General features: G+C 44.3%; 1 protein-coding gene across 6 annotated transcripts in view; it reads left to right on the forward strand.

The window, feature by feature from the left end:
- The window catches only part of RERE (arginine-glutamic acid dipeptide repeats), a 204,028-nt gene that overhangs the window by 102,776 nt on the left and 81,134 nt on the right, over window positions 1–20,118 (forward strand). For 5 of the 6 annotated variants that reach the window (XM_027728783.2, XM_039390836.1, XM_039390837.1 and 2 more), the window contains exons 4-6: window positions 1,453–1,558; window positions 2,970–3,066; window positions 6,373–6,477. In XM_027728783.2, the coding sequence (XP_027584584.1) occupies window positions 1,453–1,558; window positions 2,970–3,066; window positions 6,373–6,477 (308 nt within the window). Of the gene's footprint in view, window positions 1–1,452; window positions 1,559–2,969; window positions 3,067–6,372; window positions 6,478–13,058; window positions 13,242–20,118 lie in introns of those variants that run through there. The other variant, XM_027728789.2, reaches the window with a different exon arrangement.

Below are 20,118 nucleotides of genomic sequence, written 5' to 3' on the forward strand. Positions count from 1 at the left end.
TTCCCATCATTTCAAACAGTCCCTGTTAGCACTTGGTGAGAGGGTAACAGATTATTTCCTTGTACTTACTTTGTCTCCAGGATTCAGGGAGGCTGCTCACAAAAGCTGTGCTGCAGGAGAGCAGACGAGCCTGCAACCCCAATTTTGGAACAGCAGGCGCCAGAAATCAGAGCTGCCTCTCACTCCTTGTCCTTTTGATGTTTTCATGCACTAGACAAGCTTGTTGGCTTTGATTGCAAACGTGTTATTTAAAAAAAAAACAACAAACCAACCCAACAGAGCAGGATCAGGTTTCTCCTGTACAGCCCAAGTGTTGTTCTTGAATGGGCTTTGAGGATTCAAGTGCATCTCGTGCGGAAGTGGTGGATCAGTCACAAACTTTTCTGGCACAATGCTGCCACTGGCAGTGGTTTTCTGGTACTGCACGTGGTTCTCATCAAAGGCTTCACCAAGTGCTTTGAATGGGAAGGTTTTGATGTTGTTTGTGAAGCAGAATCGCTGTAACAACAACAGGAGAGACAACAGGAACCTTCCGGGCCAGTAACCTGTGGTTTAACTTGGAAATGTAAATGTTTTAGGAGCAATCCTAGAAGGGTCTGGAGAACTGTAATCCGGAAAAACACGAACTTGCAGTTGCCTCATGCCAAAAGAATGTTATTTTCCCTTCAGGCTTTTGTTTCTTCAAGTGTTTTGGAACAGCAGAAGGAATTGCTGACCGAGGGGTTCGGAGATAAACTGAAGCAGAGTCTGTAATGACTTGATCTAAAAATTCTCTTTTTAAGTGGTGGTTGTGCTTCAGTTTCCTTCTAAGAAGGAACAAATTGGTGGCTGGAGAGTCTCAATGAAAAAGGAGCATTTGAAGAAGATAGTTTTGTGTAAATTTTGCTGTGAGGTTCATGAGCAGTCAGAGCCTGTAATTATTGTGATTGAAGTGCAGCATCCTATTCTTCTGTGTAATAAAGAACATCTATGATTATGTCTGAATCCATCTGTCCCTGGGGGGGGGGAAATTCTATTATCTCTTAGTTTCAACTATTAAAAAAGAGTTGCATTGAATTATGTTACTATTGGTATTCTTTTTTGCATGTTTGGCCATAAATACTTCATGGTTGTAGAAATAGCAGACTAAGACCACGCTGCATGAGGCCAGAAATTCCAATCCTTTTCTAATCCCTGCCTTTTCTTTTCTTGGGTTAATTAATGTGAGTGAATAGTGTTTGCTGGTCAGATGCACAGAGAGATACAACTGCAGGAGGTTCTTGTTGCCTTTGAAAATCCATCTGTCCTCAGCACGTGTCCCCGGTTCGGTGTCATGGAAACGCTTTCCTCCTTTTTGGGTTTTTCCTCCTTTTTTGGGTTTTATCTCAGGTTTCAGTGTGGAGAACTTAGAAGGTTGTGTCAGGTGTGGTGCGATTTCCCTTTTTAGTAATGCCTTTAGACCTTGTTTTTCAGAGCAAACGGGACCATCTCCTCATGAACGTCAAGTGGTACTATCGCCAGTCGGAGGTCCCAGACTCTGTCTATCAGCACTTGGTCCAGGACAGGCACAACGAGAATGGTAAGTCAGGCTTCCCAGAGCCAGGCCTGCTTTGCCTTGCTCTCAGTTCGAAGTTTTAACAAAGCAAGAACACTTTTGCATAGGGGTGTGAAGCAAGGACGGGATGAAAACAATCTATCAGCTTGGTGGTGTTTCTGCCCTGCCTCGTTTAACTCCTGTACCCACAGCTGTAATCAGATGCATTTCTGTGATGGATTAAACAGAGATAAGAGAAAACAAACCCAACACTGAATCTTTTGTAGGCCTTCTGTGCTAATAACTAAATGAAGACCAAATTATCCGAAGGAATTGTGAATCTCTCCTGATTTTTGTGGAGAACTGGGTGTTTTACATTCCTGCCCCTCACCCCCGTGAATATTCCCCGTGATGAATATTGCAGGAAGGGATGGAACTGAAACACTCACAGCTCCGTTTCCCCTTCTCTCTTTGCAAAAACAAGTGTGATCTTGGGTTTAACAGAAGCAGAAGAAACTTCAGTGTACATATCCCAGTGCCATTTATCTCTTGCCTCCAGGGAAGACATAACATTTGCTTCTGTTCTTACCAGGGAAGTTCCTTGAGGCAACTGTTCAAAATTCTGAAGATACTCCAAGGTGAACTGTGATGATAAAAGTTGATGATTGAAATATGGAACACAGCAACTTTTCTGGTGCCTGACAGTACAAAGTTGAGCACGAGTTCTCCTTTTAAAGGACATTCTGTGTGTGCTTTTTAGCAAAAGCTCCACAAATCTTAACGTTTCTCTTACTAATTTATTCGAAACTTCTGAGGATGAGATTACAGGCCCAGTGTCAGACAGGGAGCAGTTTTGATGGCGTGGCTGCTTTTTTATGCACTCCTGGGCGAGTGTTTTCGTGCTCCTCGAAGGGGTTATGAAGAAGTCATGGAAAAAGTTGTGTTGTGTTCCAGTTTTTTGTTAACACTCAGAATTTTCGGTGTTTCAACGTGAATATCAATATTTACCTCAAAAGCCAGAGGACTAAGCAGTTAGTGCTGTCAAGATTTAGTTGAAGATTTGACATTAAATATGCAAAACAGCCCAAACCTTATCCTGGAAAAGTCAGTAACAATTTAATTTCCTTATGTCCTTCCACCTTAATTCCTTCCCCCTAGGAGTGAGTGACAGTTTCCAGTGGTCAGTGGATAAATGTGTCATCCTTTTTCCTTAAAAGCTCTTTCCCTTCAGAAGATTTTTAGGTATGGCAAGGGAGAATTGATGTATAAGAACGGATATGCCATTCTTACACATTAATTCTCATATCCCATCCTTTACAGGCCACATAAACAGAGTGTTTGTCACCTTAATTAACCTGAGTGTGTTATCTGAGGACCATCCTCACACTTTGACCTGTAAAAAACACCTGCAGACCAGCTAACGAGTTTGGGGGGTTGTGTTTGTGCTTTCTGGCAGACTCTGGGCGAGAGCTGGTTATCACAGACCCCGTTATCAAGAACAGAGAGCTCTTCATTTCCGATTACGTGGACACTTACCACGCTGCTGCCCTCAGGTGAGACCCTGCGGGGCTGAGGGGGGTGAGGGAACCCTCAGTGACACGAGAGGGGCTGTGCTGGGTTTGCGTGGGGTCATTAACACCCAGCTCAGCTTTCTCCTCCTCTCCCGCAGTAATTAACTGGCGTTATCAGCTCTCATTCAGCACCGAGCTGTAATTGTGCAGTTCTAATCTCGGTTAATCGATGTTGCTCAGCAGACATTGTTTGCAGCGTTGCCAGCTGAGGTCATCGCTGGTTCCCTTCCCTGCTCGGGGTTTGATTGCCCTGGTAACGGTGGCATCTCCTGCAGCCCGGACTGCTGGGGTGTTGCCCTGATTAAATTGTGTTAAAAGGCTTTTTCTCCCGGGCCCTTGTCATTGTCACAGCTCAGAGCTCCATTAAACGCTGCCTGCACACCCCGAGGGAGCTGTTCCTGCTCCCTGCCCTTCCCTGGGGGCTGCTGCTCTTGCTCACCCAGTGTTTGCCTGAGCTGTCCGAGCTGAGGGGGACACGCCACCACTGCCAAGTGTTTTCGGAGAAAAACAGCCAGGCATTATTTTTCAGCTGATTTTCAGCCTGCCAAACATGCCTGGATATTGTCAAAATGCAAATTGAATAATCTCCCTGCTAATAATGCTCAGATGGTGTTTCACCAGAGCCATCTGGAGACATTTTTGTGCTCAGAGTCACTTTGCTGAAGCCACTTTACTTCAAGACAAACTTAGCTCCTGTTCTATTGGGGGGGAAGTCTTTGATTTATGTATTAGACTTCTTTTATAAACTCAGAGCGTTCCAGGGGTGTACTACAAGCTCGTGGAATTCCACAGTGCCTTTGCAGAGTTACAGGAGGTCGATTTGCAATATTAAATGAGCATTCCCAGAGAGCAGCTAGCAGGAGGTTGGCTGTCCTGATGGAACCAAGCTGGAAATCTGTCTTCTTCAACAGGGAGAAACTCAACTGTGTGTCTGGAATTTTCCCTGGGAGTATTTTACCTTCTCTTCTACATCCTTTCTGGGTTTTTTTTTTAATTTTATTTTTTTTTCTTTTTAAAGAAAAGATAGAAATGGAAAGTTAAAAATGGAATTTAGAGGTATGGCAAACAGACTAGAAAAATAACCTTCTCCCAGTGGACAAGTTGAACATAAGGATAATGGCACGTGGTGTTCTCGCTGAGAACGTGGAGTGGGCAGAGTGTGTCGTGATGCATGAAAGGTTAACATGAAATTCTAATTTATTATAATACCAGATTATTCCTCTGCCCTCTGCAAACAAATGGACACAGGATGAATTGATGACAAACTGGGAAATAAAACCGGTGATTGTAACTACCAACCCTCTGCTCCAACAAGTGGAAAAATTTAACTGGAGCAGAGTTGTAGCTCCCTGTGGAAGTGTGTAATAAAAATGATGTGCTTAATTTTACCTGTATGGTGAATCTTTGTGGTGAGTGCAGCACTCCTTGTGTGAAATGCTGTGAACAAGATGTGCTGCTGCCACTGACACAGATAATGCAGCTTAGCTGGCAAATGCTTATTAACTGTCAGCTGAATTATTGAAAGGAAACTCAATCTCTTTCCCCAGAACGCTTTTAAAATGTGAATTTAATGCGAATTATCAAAACAAATCCCCCTTCTCGTTTTCTGTCGTTCTAAATGACTAAACCAGGAAACCAGCAGCAGCCACCAGGGGAGCAAATGGGTGTCAGGGAGGAGTTTGGCGCTGAGTGTTTGTGTGGGATGGGTGTTCCACACCCTGCTGATGTTCCATCAGAGCCTGGCACGGCCTGGGCAGTACCCAGTGCTCTCTGTGCTTTGCCAGCAAGGCCATGCACTGGGAATTGGGCAATGCCAGGGGCAGTTCTGCAGGATCCCAGTATCGATTTTGGCTTCAAACAGCAGCAGCTTTATTCCTCCTTCATCCTCCCGGGGGTCTTTCCCTCACCTGCAGCAGGTGAAGTGTTGGAGAGCTCACATTCCCAGGCAGTTTTTAGCTGGCTGTTGACTGGGAAAGCCTTTTTCAAGTGCTTTTACCCTGAAAAGATTAGGAAGGGAAGCAAGTCCAGCATTTCAGCTTCCCCTGTGCAGTCGTTCAGGGATGCAGTCGTTCAGGGATGCAGTCGTTCAGGGATGCAGTTGTTCAGGGATGCAGTTGTTCAGGGATACAGTTGTTCAAGGATGAGGTGTTTTCCCAGCTCTGCTGAGCAGCCTGGGCAAAATAATGATTATTGCAGGCAAAAATAATGATTCATCTCAGCGTCCTGGTGGCAAGAGCACTTCTCATTCCATTTGAACCAGGACTGGCAAACCTTTAACAGTGTTAAATAAGCCCCGTAGCAGCTTATTTATAACAGTGAATACTGTTCAGTGAATGCAAGGGAGAGGAGATGCTATCAGTCTGCAAAAGAGCCAAGTCTTGTGCTTTGGTTTATTGCCTCGACTCAGGTTTAGATAAAAAGCCCCAGCTCTGGCTCTCTGGCCCATTTGTCTCTGCCTGCTCCTGATGTGATTTACTGAGAGGCAGCAAAGTGGGATGTGCTGCTGCCAGAGCACGAGCAGCTGTGGAACATTAAGAGCCCAACAAACCCTCCAGGAAATGAGAAACAACTTCTTAGAGTCAGTCTGAATGCTCTTCTTAAGGATAATGACTTCATCAGCGAGCTGTATTAAAGAAATTATTAGCAATCTGTGGTGGAACAAGCTAATAAATCCTCAGGTCTCTTTTTTTCCCCCCCTTCATTTTTTTTAATATGTCTTTGTGTGTTTTACTCTCTTAGGTACAAAAGGAGAAGGGAGAAACTTCTGTCTGTTTGGAGTTTGTATTGTTGGGATTGCAGACTTGCTAAAAACGGCACAGCTTTGCTTTTTGTTTGGAGCTTTTATTAAACTGTGGTTTTATTTAGCTTTCTAAATACAAAGCTGACTTCCCAGTCTGACTCCAACAATGTGAACAGTACAATTTTGGAAGATTGAAGTGTAATAAGACTGTAAAAGCTTCGAAAATTAGATATTTTCAGGCTTGTATTTCTAGGTATTGTTCATTAGTCTGATTAAATTTGGGCTCCTTGGACTCTGTGCTGGCTAAAGGAGGATTAATGATTGTTTGGAGAACACCGTCTGAGACACTGTAACTGGATTTCCTTCCCTTTCCACCGTGGGAAAGAATCCACATGGTTATTTGTTACAACAGGCTGGTATTTATGATGGTTTTGGACATTTATGAGAACGAGGATGCCTGTGGCTCATACACAGATTGCAGTGGCACTTAATTAAAATAGCTGTTATTCAAGCAAGAATTCTAATGCCATTTTCCCTCTTTCTTCCAGAGGGAAGTGCAACATCTCCCATTTCTCTGACATTTTTGCTGCTAGAGAGTTCAAAGCCAGAGTGGATTCATTTTTCTACATCCTGGGCTATAATCCAGAGACAAGGTAAGTGAAGTGGCTTTTAAAGGCAACTTTACCAGTGACCTGAGCTGGGGTTCAGTCAGAGGTTGGACTTGATGATCTTGGAGGTCTTTTGCAACCTTAATTCTGTGATTCTATGACAACTGCTCAAGGGGAGAAAGGTTAAAAATCCAGTGTGATGCTGATTAAAGGGAATGCAAGGGAGAAGCTCCATCTTTCTACTGGAGTGTGTGTTTATATAGGAGAAAATAAGAGTAGAAAACAAAGGTTTGCAGTAAATCCTGATATCCAGGTGCATCTCTGGGTAAATAATGTGCTGCTTCCAAACAGCTTCTTAGAAATGTGGATTTTTTTTGTTTGTTTTAAAGGTTGCAGACTTCAGCAGGAGTTCTTTGCTGTCTCATTGGCTGAATGTACACCCCTGAAAATACTTTTAAAAGTGCATTTGCATCTCCTGGCAAGCAAAGTTAAAATTTAGACACTTTTAAGAAATCAAATTGGAAGTTTTTAAGTGTGGGAATTCCTGCTCTCATCCAGGGTCAGCAGCAATTCCTACTTGATGCTTTGCTGGCCTAGAGAACAAATTAGAGGTACAGAAAGAGCTTCTCTTTGGGAGTCAGTACATATTTGAAGGTGTGTCCAGCTCTGTTATTTCCCAGCTCTTTCAGTCTGCCTGGGATTTGTCCAGCCAGGATTTCTCAGCTGTGTTTGGAGTGTACCTTCGTTGTTTTTTGGGTCCAAACCAGGACTTGTATTTTCTTCATTTATGGAATTTTCTACACCCAGAGAACACCTTACAAACCCCAGCCTTGAGGAGTTGGTTGTGTAGGGGCATATTTGACTGGAGTAAAAGATGAATTGTGTGGAACAAGGCCTTTGCCCACTGAAAGGTGCATTGTTCCTTTCAGTGCAGAACATAATTAGCTGTGGACCTTGATTTCTAGAGGTATTGTTTGAAGTGGGGATTAGATAGGCATATAAACAATAAATATTTGAATTGTTACGTGGTAGGTTTGCTGTTCTTAATGCAGATATGGATCTTTCTGCTTCAGGGCAGAGCCAACCACGACCTGCTGGCAGTTAGGAAGAAATTCCCTGGGTGGGCATATTATTATTATGTAATTGCCTATTTCTGAGGCTGCCTGCACCTTATTCTGTAGTGTCTTAAACTGTCCTTAACCCTGAGACAGGGGCCTGGAGGAGTGTGAGTTTACCCTCAGTGTAAGTCTCCAGGAGGTCTCTTGGTGGTGTGTGGTGCTGAGCTCTGGGAACGGAATATTTTAAAATAAAACACGTTAAAATGCGTTTGTAACATCGTTTGTGCGTGGAGCAGTCCAGCGAGGCAAGGCATTTGTGAGGTTTTCACGGTCCACCTCTCTGATATTCAGCACCATCCTTGCCCCCTGTATTTGTCACTGTTCTTCAGTCTTGGCATCGAGGTTGAATTCTAAGCGATGTGTTTGTATTAGTGTTTAATGGATGATTTCTCTTCTGAAATGCCGTTTATGTGAGCTGTCAGGGTAGTTTTAAACCCCCTTTCTGTGTAGAAGTAGCTGCTAATTCTTCCAGCTATTAGAAAATGACTGAGCCTGAAAAGATCAATACAATGACAAAGCTTAGCACTTAGTGATCAGCTAATTACTCAGCCTGGCCAGCTCTGAAAAGTAGCTTTTTCTTCATTTGGTTGCAGCCAGTTCTTTCTTTTTCATTTTTTCACTCTAGCTCGTCGAGTCTGTATTTTGTCTTGGGATGGGGGAGGTTGAGAAAAAGGAGCCAAGTCAAGGTCGCTTGATTATTTTTGACCTGTGTGTTTGCTACTGTTTTACAATGCATGTGGCTTCGAGTTCCCAAGGCCAGATTTATTTTGCTTTTGGAAGGAAAAGTATTGTAAGACACGTTTCGGGATGAGCTGTTGGTGGTTTGCCTTTAAAAAAAAAAAAAAAAAACAAAACAAAAAAAACCAAAACCAAACACGAAACAACTTTGTCTTCAGGTTGGTTTGCTTTTCTAAGGTAGTGTTTTATTTCACACGGGGAGGGTGGAAAATGTTCTTGGTAGCCTGAAGTGACAGCGTGTTGTAGATGAGGTTCTGAATGAGTGTGAGCCCCTCAAGTGCCTGGTTGGAATGTGGGCTAGGAAACATCTCTGCCCCAGCAATCCTGAGCTGTGGGCTGTGTGTGCAAAGCTGGAGTTCCTTTGGAGTGGGTTTGTGTTCAGCATAAACTCAGAAACTTCCCCAGGTCTCTCAGATCCAGCTCAGCCTGGTGGGAATCTGCTTTCTGTGTTTTCACGTGTTTGCAGAGCAACTCACAAACATCCCAAAAACATCCCCAGTGCCGGTGGGTGTGGAATACCAGGCCTTTTTGTTGTTGGAGCACACAGAGCTCAAGGAAAGTTTGTTTTGTCTTTTTTTTGCTGTTTGAAAACTTGCTGATTGTAGGTTTAGCTGGAGAAATATCAACTGTGATCCTGCTGTTGTTGCTGTTGTCTGGAACTGGTAAAACTGCATTTTGGGATAACTTTTCTTTGCAGTGAGTATCAGGCAGGGTTGTTGTTTTTTTTTTTTCCTCCAGATTTCGACAAAAGACTACTCCCAGTTTCAGTAATTCTCACATCACTAAAAAAAGTCTGATTGTGGAATAAAACCCTCAGCTAATCTTAAAGCCAGAGACTGAGTGTTAACACCTCGAATAGTGTTAATCAAGGCAGTCAGTAGAGCTGCAGTGTGTTCCTGGCTCTCCAGGGTGTGGGATGCATCCACTGAGCTCATCCTGCCAGCTGAGAAAGGAAATTCATTTTACGTGGAGTACTTGAAAATAATTAATTTCATGTCTCTTCAGAGAAGTGACTGCTCTGAACTGACTAATTCCACCAACATGGGATCCCACCACTGCTTCCAGGCCTTCCTTTTGTGCTCTGACATCCTGTATGGACTTGGAGAAAGCTCTTGGAACTGTGGCTGGGGGCTGCAGATGTGCCAGATGCTGCTGGTCTGTGTGATGTGCTGGAGTAAATAAAGACAATATAAAGTTTTGTCTGACACTGACATCTGTAAATATACAGAGATTGAAACGTTACCGAGTTTTTACTTGGAACTAGAAATAACCAGGTGTTATTCTACAAACAGTTTTCATGGCCATGAATGCAAATTTCTCCTCCTCAATGCTGTTTTGTGTCGTACAACAAAATAACACCAAACATTTTGGAATACATGTTTTGGGAAGTGTTTGTCTGTGTTTTTATTGCACAGCGTTTGCTTTTCCTTTATTTTTAATCCTTTGAAGTGTTCTTGGTGGGTGGTGACGTGAGTTAAATGAGTACTGGGGTGTCTGAGTGTCCCCAAGAGTGACATTGACTTTGTTCCTTCTTGTTCTTCATTTTACATTCTCTGGACAGGGATTTCTGTTTAAAGTCGGAATTAAGACCCTCGTTTTCCTTTATTATTTTCCCCTCCTTTCAGTGGGAAGCAGGGTGGGTGTTGTACAAGTTTCAGGTCTAGGAACAGGTGGCAACAGTATATATTCTTCCAGGAAGCTGTGGAACTGTGTCAGTGGGATTTTCAGAGCTCCCTCTTCGTGTTGCCCCCGTTTAGAAAAAATCTGTAGCTGAATGATAGATTGGTGTGTGCAACCCAAACGGGAGCAGAGGCCGGGGAGAGCTGCAGAGCTGGGCTTTGCTGTCATCTGGTCTGCTGAATGTTTAGCAGTCAGAATATTTTGATTGTAAGCACATAACAGTGCCTGGGGCAGCGCTAGAGAAATGATCATTATGGGGTTTAACTGTATCCATCCTTATGGCTGAAATCAGAGTTCTTGTTATGCTCATACTTGGTACAGCACTGACAGTTTCTGCTGTGCTTTGTTTGGATGAGACAATTCCTACAGCCTGTTGCAAGTCCAATTTTTTTTTTTTTTTAAAATAAGTTTAACAGTTTTAAACACAACCATGAATCCTCCTGATGGGGGAAACCGGGGCCTGTCTGCATGATGTGCCCGTGTGATGTGGAACAGATGGTTTCTGTAGGTCCTACTGAATTACAGCAAAGTTGTTTTGTGTCACTTGTCTAATAGTGCTCAGAAGGAATTATGGAAGGTGCTGGTTACCCTCACTTCGTATCAGTTGATATTGTTGTGTTGAAGTACCTTGCAGTTGATCCCTTTTAAACAAACAGACAAAAAAACCCTCCCAAAAACTGTGTTTAGAGAAATGGATGAGTAACTTCCTTGGGTTTTTCTCTCTGGCTGATATCAGATTTACTGCTGTCACTGTGACATTATTTCCATGTGTCCATATCTCAATTTATCCCTGAACCAAGGGGAGCATAAAGCAGAGAGCTTGTTCTCGAGTTCACGTGAATTTGAGGGGTCAAAAACCTTAATTGGAACAACAGCAGCAAAAAAATTCAGGAATATATTTCTACTGTAATTGAAGACTGGATACATTTGGCCTTACAATTTTAATTACTTAAATCAATCAGCTGGAACAGACTGGGCAGCATATTTGGAGTAGTTGTCTTTTTCTGGTCAGATGGTCTCATTCTGAATGTAATATTATAACAGAAGTGAGTTGATGGTGAGTTTATTTGTTTTTTTTTAAAGTTTATAAAACTTTATCGTGTTTCTGGAAGTTTTAAATCCATAACCTAGTATAGCTTAGTATTTAAAAAAAGAAAACCAAACCAACCATAGGAACTTTGATTGTGTTAGTTTTGAATTTTTTTACAAGCATGAGCCAGGCTCCTCTATCCTGTATCTTAGGAAATGGCACTGGATAATTTCAGCAGAGCCACAGTAGCTGGAACATTCCATTTACTGAACATTTAAATTATTATGGCACATTCATTGAAGGAGCCAAACTGTTGGTGAAGGTTCTCAAGAAGGGGGTGGGAGGCAACACAAGAAAGTTGTGTATCCACCTATGTTATAACAAATTTTTCTCACTGGATTGTTGTAAGAGAGGAAATCAGGGATTGTTTTGTGGCCTGATCTGTTCTGCTTAATGTGTTTGTCTGTCAAAATGCAAAATCTGAGAAACTTTTTGCCCTTCTTTAGCCTCGTGGTAGCTTCAGGCATCTCAGGTGCCTAAAAACAGAGGCGAGAATCCTAATTAAATCATTGTGTGTGTGCTCCAGGGGAAGGGATGTTACCTTCATGTAAATGGGCACCAAAGAATCTGTTTGAAAATCACATTAATATAAACAGGAAGGCCAAAATTGAAGGGTGAACCAGGAAGGTCAAACAGTTGAGTGAAGCCTGGCTCCTCCTGGGTTCACAATGTGTTCACCCGTGTAAATGACCTAATAATATCCCTTAAACGCTCCCATACATTGCAGGTAGAACATTTGGTGTTCACAATAAATGGACTAATATCCCTTAAATGCTCTCATACGCTGCAGGTAAAATGAGTTCATTTAGCTTGTAAATGAACTGATATCCCTTAAATTTTCTCATACATTGCAGGTAGAACCTGTGTTCACACGTGCTCATAAATGAACTAATATCCCTTAAGTTTTCTCCTACATTGCAGGTAGAACCTGTGTTCACACGTGCTCATAAATGAACTGATATCCCTTAAATGCTCTCATACATTGCAGGTAAAATATGTTCATTTAGCTCGTAAATGAAATTATATTCCTTAAATGCTCTCATACATTGCAGGTAGAATATATTGTGTTCACACGTGCTCATAAATTAAATAATATCCCTTAAATGTCCTCACGCACTGCAGGTAGAACATGTTGTGTTCACACGTGCTCATATATGAACTAATATCCCTTAAATGCTCTCATCCATTGCAGTAAAATATGTTCATTTAGCTGATAAATGAAATGCTATTCCTTAATTTTCTCATATTTTGCAGGTAAAATAAGTTCATTTAGGTTGTAAATGAACTGACATCCCTTAAATGCCCTCACGCACTGCAGGTAGAACGTGTTGTGTTCACACATGATCATATGTGAAATAATATCCCTTAAATGCTCTCATCCATTGCAGGTAAAATATGTTCATTTAGCTCGTAAATGAAATGCTATTCCTTAGATTTTCTCATACACTGCAGGTAAAATAAGTTCATTTAGGTTGTAAATGAACTGGCATCCCTTAAATGCCCTCACACACAGAACACGGGTATCTTGCGAATCAGCCGCTCCGTTTTCGAACATATAAACTCCACATGAAAACGCGACGCTTCTCCTTTTGCATCCGAGCCTTTTAATTTCGAAAAGCTGATGACGACCTAGCGAAAGAAAGAAAGAAAAAAAAAAAAAAGAAAAAAGAGGCTTCCAGGAGCGCGTTTGGTTTCGCCTCGGGGAGCGCGGGAGAAGCCGCGGCGGGGGCCGGGGCGGGATCTCCGGCGTTGGCCGTGAGGGATCCCCCAGCCAAGGCCCCACTTCCCTGCACACAAGCTTGGCGTGTGTGTGTGTGTGTCTGTATCTGTGTGTGTGTGTGTGCGGGGTGTGAGCGGCTCTGCCGAGCGCTCCGAGCTTTATTTACGGAAACAGCGCGCTGGGATTGATCGCGCCGAGCGGCCGGGCGTGCTGAGGGAGGGTCACAGCACATGCTCAGTGCCCGCAGTCCGAGGGCGAAGTTTCTGCGTTCTGCGTGCGGGCTTAGGTCACAGCACAAGCTCAGTGAAAGCTCGCCGAGGTCTCTCAGCCTGCATGTTGCCTCCATTTTGAGTTGGTAGAGTGGAAAAGGCAGAGTTTTTAGCTGTTAACTAGGGGGTTCAGGGATACATCCGAACCCGCAGGCGCCTGTCATAGTCATGGATGATCCATTCAGCCCCTGCAGGTAGGCTACATCACTCCGGCCTCCCCGAAACAGTGACGATTTTTGCGGTTGTTTGTGACTTTCTGCAATGTTTATGAAAATCATTCCATTGCTGTTGCATGTTCCTCAGAGCCTTGCGATAAATCTCAGCAGCGTTGCTCGCACGGTGCATGAGGGCACTGCCAGGGGGTCCGAGGGGGGCATGGACTGAAACGCTGGAGCTGTGGGGGCTTATTTTTTGGTGTTTGTTGTTTTTTTTCCCCCTTCTCCTCGTGGTGCAGTTGGGATTTCGGTGGTGCTGTCTGCATGCCGGGTCTGGAGGGAGCTGCAGAGGCTCTCCCTGCAGCCGCAGCGCTGCCGGAGCGGGGATTAGGGAATGTTTGGGCCTGTTTTGGATGCTGTCAGAGGAGGGTCGTGGATCAGCAGCACAATCCATTGGTCGCTCCCAGGATGGGTGGTTCTCCCGGTGATGGAGGGGCAGCGATCCTGCTGACACTTGCTCAGGTATTCAGGAGCAGTGCCCAGCCTGGGTCTCTTTGCCCGGCAGTCACATGCAGGTGACACTTGTGCATCTAAATTGCAGCAATATTGCCTCGAGCACTGAGAGCTTGTGCTGTGTCAGGGAGCAGAGCCGTGTCAGCAGCACCCACGGTGGTTTATCAGGCTGGCAAAACCCCTTTTGAGGCTGGTCAGAATAAAATGTAAGGCTTGGGCTCTGGTCCTAACTGGCTCTGAGGTCCTTGTGGGGCAGCCATCAGTGTCACTGCTAAATATAGATGGGTCTGAGAGGACTTGGGTGTGTTGGGGGGAGTAAACATGATTCTGCAGCGTGTTCTCCTTCAGGAGTGTCTGAACAAAACAGGGCTGTCCTGTTGAGATCCTCTGTCAGCCCCTTGCCCTGCAGAACTGACCTCACCCTGCAGGGGCTGGTGCTGAGGGGAAATCCTTCAACCAGGGCAGCTTGTTTGGGAGTTACTGGAGTGTGTGGATTCAAGGTGGCAGGAGTGTTTGTGCTGCTCACAGTGACATCCCTGCAGTTGGAGAGCAGAAGGCTGGTTGGCCTTTAGCCTTGCACACCTTGTCACTCACCTGCACAGTGTGTGTCACTGGGGGGAGAGACTTTTCACATGGGCAGGGGGTGACAGGACAAGGGAGAACAATTTTAAACTAACAGAGCAGAGATTTAGAATAGATATTAGGAAGAAATGCTTCCCTGTGAGGGTGGGCAGGCCCTGGCACAGGTTGTCCAGAGAAGCTGTGGCTGCCCCATCCCTGGGAGTGTTCAAGGCCAGGTTGGATAGACCTTGGAGCAACCTGGGCTAGTGGAAGGTGTCTCTGCCCATGGCAGGGGGTGGAACTGGATGAACTTTAAGGTCTCTTCCAACTAGAACCATTCTATGGTTCTTGTCAGAAGCTGAGGAATGAATGATGAATAAGCCAGCAGAATTTTGCCCACGTTAGTGCCATGTCCATATCTGTATTGTATCCCAAGTTTCATTCCCTTTTCCATTTCCTTTTCTACCTGTAGAGCATAAAAAATCAAGAACTCCTAATTAATGTGGGTCACTGGTCACTTTTGCCATTGGCTGAAGCAAAGCCCTGCTAATGATGACAGAGCCCAATTCCCTTGAACTCAGCCTGGCTGGATCACTTCATAGTTTAAAGAGGTGTCTCCATAGGCCTAAGCTTTGGAAACATTCTTATTCCTAATAAAGGAGCTACTGGAATATGGGCAGGAATACGACAGTGCTCTGCAGGGATACAGGGATATGGCACCTTGTGTCCTGAACATTTGTTCTAATGTTGACTTAAAAGCAGAAGAGAATGCATTGAAGTATGGGAAGGGTATGAAGCAATCTCCTTTCTGCTGCTTTTCAGTGGCAATTTGTGCCTACATTTAAGAAAAGTTTGAGAATAATGCCAGTTCTAAGCTTAAAATGATCATTTGGTCATGCTTATTTTTAAAAACTGTGAGATTGATTTACAATAGCACAGGTGGAATAAGTACCTCTAGGTTATAACAGCCACAAAATCTGATTGTAAAGCAGGACCGTTACATTTGGCAAAACAAATACAGCTGGAATAACATGCCAAATGTGTCATTCTGCACTGATCACTTGCACAAGAACCTGTGGATGTGATGTTGGATGTTTTGGCTCCCAGACCTCCCCTTTGCAGGGTGCCTCAGGTGCTTGTGCCCTGATGTGGAATCAGATGGTTCCTGCCTCTAGCATATCTATGGATATTTGTATTCCCTGTGGCAATGCTCCTCTCACAGCAGACCTTCAGTGCTTTTGAGATCTCAATTTTTCCTTTCCATGTGTTTCATTACAAATATCTGTCACCTGTGTTACCACCTGGGGGGTTGGAGTTTATAACCAAAGCAGCTCCTGAGGTCTGTGTGTAGTACAGGACCTGTTTAAAAAAAAAAAAAGGCAACAGCACAGAGAAAAAACCAACCTCCTTCTCCCCCCACCTTAAAGAAAACCTCTAAAACCCACAACTCTCCCCCAGAAAAGCCAAACCAAGAAAACCCTTGGTGTGAGGAGGATTAAGGCTGTGTGATACGAGCAGTCTTGGTACTGGCAAGATCTTTAGTGCCCTGAAAAGCCTCTTTCCTCCCTGGTCAGCCTGGGCTGTGCTCCAGGTGGTGAATTTTAGGTGAATTTTAGGCTGGCTGGATGCCCAGAGGATTCTCCCCACTTCAGAGGTTACTGGTGGGTGTTCTGGTGACTTACAGTGCCATTCCAAAGAGCTGTTGGAAGTCACAAATATATCATGGGAAGTGCTTGTGTATTGTCCTTTGGGTGTAGAAGCAATGGCCCAGTATTTGATGGTTTCTTCCCTTCGTTCTGCCTTCATTTTAGCTTTTTTCAAGGCATAAATCACTCAGATCACCTCTTCCCCCTGCCTTCCAATTCTTCAGGCTGCAGTTTGTTTTAATCAGAGCTTTGCATCTCCAGGTGTGTGGCAGAACCAGGGATATCTTCAAGCTTCCTTTATGCTTTACATCCTTCTCACCTTGTTCTTTCTCCCTGTGTCTGCTGTTCAAGGAGCTGCAGGTTTGTGTTGTTGAAGCAGGAGCCCAAATGGGGGATCATTGCCTGGGACCTGAGGAAGCTTTATGGAAAAATTACCTGCTAAGGTTGCTGCCCCATTCCACTGCCCTGCCCAGAAACTGAGACTATGATAAAAAAAAAAACGGTACCACTGTGGTATTTAGTCTGTTTTAATGGTGCCTATTTGCTCTGGAAGTGCAAAGGTACTGCCTGGCTATTCTAGAAACTGTGCAGGATAAAGACTTAAAGCAACATCATTCCACGGTGAATTCATTTACACGTTTACTTATCAGTGTAAGTGTTACTTTTGAATAAGTAACATTCTGGTTCTTTTAAAATCCCATGTAACCAGATAAAAACCTTTGCACTGTGCAACTTTGCATCACAACCAGGCAAGTTTCCACTATATGATTTTTCTTTTTGAACTTATGATCAAAATACTGATGTGTTCCTTATTGAAAGGTGAACAAATGTTGGAAAACAAGTCTTAGAGAGGTGATCAATGAAATCTGCCAGCAAATATCACCCACCCAGGTAATTCCAATGTGCAGAGAACACTTGTTTCCTCTGCAGGAACTTGTCTCAGCTGAATTATGGTCCCTTCCATCCTACCTTTTGAGTGGAGCACAGTGCTGAGGACTCTCTATAGGCTTTTTTTTTTCCCCCTCCTATTTAAACATGAAAAATAACGTTATCTTGAAAAGAGCTTTTCCTGTCTGACTCAAACTTGGGCAACTACTTCCTTCTGCAAACAGCAGCACGGGGCAGGACAGCCCCCAGCTTCCTGCAGGTTGTGGCTCTGCAGTCAGGGAGCAGGTCTGAGCCTGCACTCCACATCCAAGTGTTGGGACATGTTTGTTCATTCCTGCTTGACATTGAGCAACCACTGAAAACGTTCCCTTATAAGTTCATTTGTCTGAAATACAGGGTGGATATTTCACTCAGAACATAAAAGTGCTCCTGCATTTTTTTGTTTATTTTTTTTTAAATTATAACCCACTGTTACAACAGGTTTTAAATGAAACTTCAGCTTACGAGGGGCTGACCAGGATATTTTTTGAGGGTTAAGACACTGTTTCTATGAAATGGATTTTAAAATCTTGCTTAAAAAAAAAGGTTTAAGGGCCAAGTGCAAGCTGGACAGGTGAAAATCAGGGAGCTTGTTATTCTTAGATATTTAACTCAGGTATTTGTGGTAGTTGTGGGATTTTTTGGTTAAAGGTTGAGTTCCCTGAGCCTGCCTGTCCCTTTGTAGTGTATGAACATGATGTGCATAAGATAATCTTAGGTCAAAACTGGGGCTCCAGTTGGCTCAGTCTCCTGTCTCCCAGCAGTGACCATAAGCAGATGCTCTTCCCTGCAATGCCAATCACTTACAGCTCCTGATAAACTATTTTTTAATCAGCTGAAGTTGGAGTAATTTTTGTTCTCGCCCGTTTTTGTCCCTCTGGAGATGGAACAAAATGATCCTTGCCAGATGTTTTTAGAACTGCCTCTGAAGAGCAGGGTTTCTTCGTCTTGGGTATTGGATCATATGAATTAAAGGATTTAAAATAACCCCAAAACTTTCCTTGAGACTTTTGTTTTCCTAACTACTTGAGATTTGTATTAATTTTACCAAAATCACAAATATCTAGGAATTGCCTCATGCTCTCAATTGATGTAACTGATTATGTGGCCAGTAATAGTTTGGTTACATCTCTGCTAAGTGTATAATTGCAGTATATAATCTATTATGTCTATAATGCACATATCTGACATGGTTTTATTTAGTAAAGCCATTGAGTTTCATACCAGGCTTCATAAATAACCCCGAGTCTCATCAGATTCATTGTTCAGTGCTAGAGTTTGTTATTGCTTATTAAAAACAAGCAAACAGCCCCACCCCCTGCACATTCTGCCTTTGAGCTGTGTTTTTTTCTCTTTTAATCTTTGGTCATATAAAATTAATGACCTCTTCCAGCTGGTTTTGCACACTTCCTTAGCTAACGTGTCCTCCCTTGGGGCTGGCTCAGTGCACAGGAATCACCGTCCCGGTGGTCCTGGGCTCAATTCCAAGAGCCCTGACCCTCCTCCAGCTGGATTCCGGGGTGGGGAGAGCTGCTCCAGGCTGATAAAGCTTCCAGTTCAATGGTTGAAACTTCTTTTGTGCTGTGAAGTTGGTGTTGGTGACCTGCCCGTGTCGCACCAGGCCGCCGCTTTTAGCAAGTTGGTTTTCCAAACTTTTCTTTCTGGAGAGCTTCAAAGAGATTCAGAAACGCTGTTGGAGAGGAGGTTTGTGGCTGAGCCGTTTGGCCAGTTCAAAAGCCTTCTTCTGTGGAAGCATCCCTCTAATTTAATTAGGGATCACCTCATTACACAGCCTCAGGAGTGATTATGCCCGGAGTGGTTCAGTGGGTAGCACAGAACCCTGGCCCGTCTGTGCTGTTTGGGTTGTGGGGTTTTGTTTTGGTATTTTGTTGTGGGTTGGGGTTTTTTTTTAAACTTAATGGTATCACTGAGTTCTTTTTGAGGTTTGAGCTGTTGCTGGCTGGTGGCAGTGGTGGAGAGCACTGAGTGCATGGTGGCCACAGCAGAAGGACATTAAACCGTGTCTGCTGCTGGGTGTAAAGAAGGGAAGAAGAACAGAGTGGGTTCAGTGTGATGCTGCAGCAGTGCCACCTCCCTCAGCCCCTTCTCAGGCATGCAGGTCACTTCAAAACCGTGCAATTACTGCCTAGCATGTCTCCTGCTGAACCCTGGCAGTAAAAAGGGAATGATGAAAGCAGCAGTGGCACCATTCCGAAGGCTTCACCTCGGACACGCGATCCCTGACCCCGAAGGTCCCCCTCGTGTGCAGTTCCTCTCAGAACCTGGCAAAGGTCTTCCCTGCTCCTGCTGGGAAGGACTGACTCGGGTTCACATCAAGGGCAGGGCAGAGCTGTGCAGAGGAGTCCGTGCAGAAATCTCCAAGTGCCTTTGGCCGTTGCCCCCAAACTCAGAGTTTTGCTGGGAATTCCCAGCCTTGAATCCTGCCTGGCTCTGGCCATGCTGTAACAGTGGTTGGTGCTGCAAGTCCTGAACCCAGGTTATCCCCAGAGCTGTCCTGCTGTGCTTCGTGGCAGCTCCATCTGGGAATTCCAGTCCTTCCTGGCATTGCAGTGCCACATTTTCATGGACAGAGCTGCCAGTGGTGCCACCCTTGGTTTAGATGGGGCAGGCCTGGTGTGGACAGGAAGGCAGGGGATAAACAGAGAAGGTTAAGCTTATTTCTGGATTGGAAATTGTGCAGGAACTGTTGTGCCCAACCTTTCTTCCTCTTTCTTCTTTCTAAAGCTGGTAAATGAAAGCTCTGCACCAGCCTGTGCTGCCTCCAGTCCCTTCCCATCCTCACCTCTGAACTGTTTTCTCTCAGCGCTGCTGCCTTTGGCCTTGAACCTCCAACCTCCCCTGTTGCTTCAGAATGGGAAGGACAAAGCTTTATTGAACTGAACATCCTCTCTCTTCTCCGGGAGCTGTTGGGAACAAGCCTCTCCCGGATCAGAGCCTGCTGCTTTTGCCCTGCTCTGCCACAGCAGCTCCTGCCTTTTTGATATTCCAGCACAGGCTTCCATCTCCTCTCTGACCAGCCCCTGTTTACTTTGCAGAACACAACGTTGTCATGGCAACAGGTTACTTTTCAAAGGGAACATCTTGTCATTATATTTAATCCACTGCAGCTGAAGAGGACTGAAATATTAAGTTGTTGTTGCTATGGATACTGCTTTGTTACAGCAGTTTCTTTTGTGTCACATTTCATATACAGTGTTGGCTCCTTTTTTTCCCCCCTTTCCCATGGAATAAACACAGGATGCCATTCC

Source organism: Pipra filicauda, unplaced genomic scaffold (genome assembly GCF_003945595.2).
Source record: "Pipra filicauda isolate LSUMZ 115617 unplaced genomic scaffold, ASM394559v2 scaffold87_size3191425_pilon, whole genome shotgun sequence".
Taxonomy (NCBI): domain Eukaryota; kingdom Metazoa; phylum Chordata; class Aves; order Passeriformes; family Pipridae; genus Pipra; species Pipra filicauda.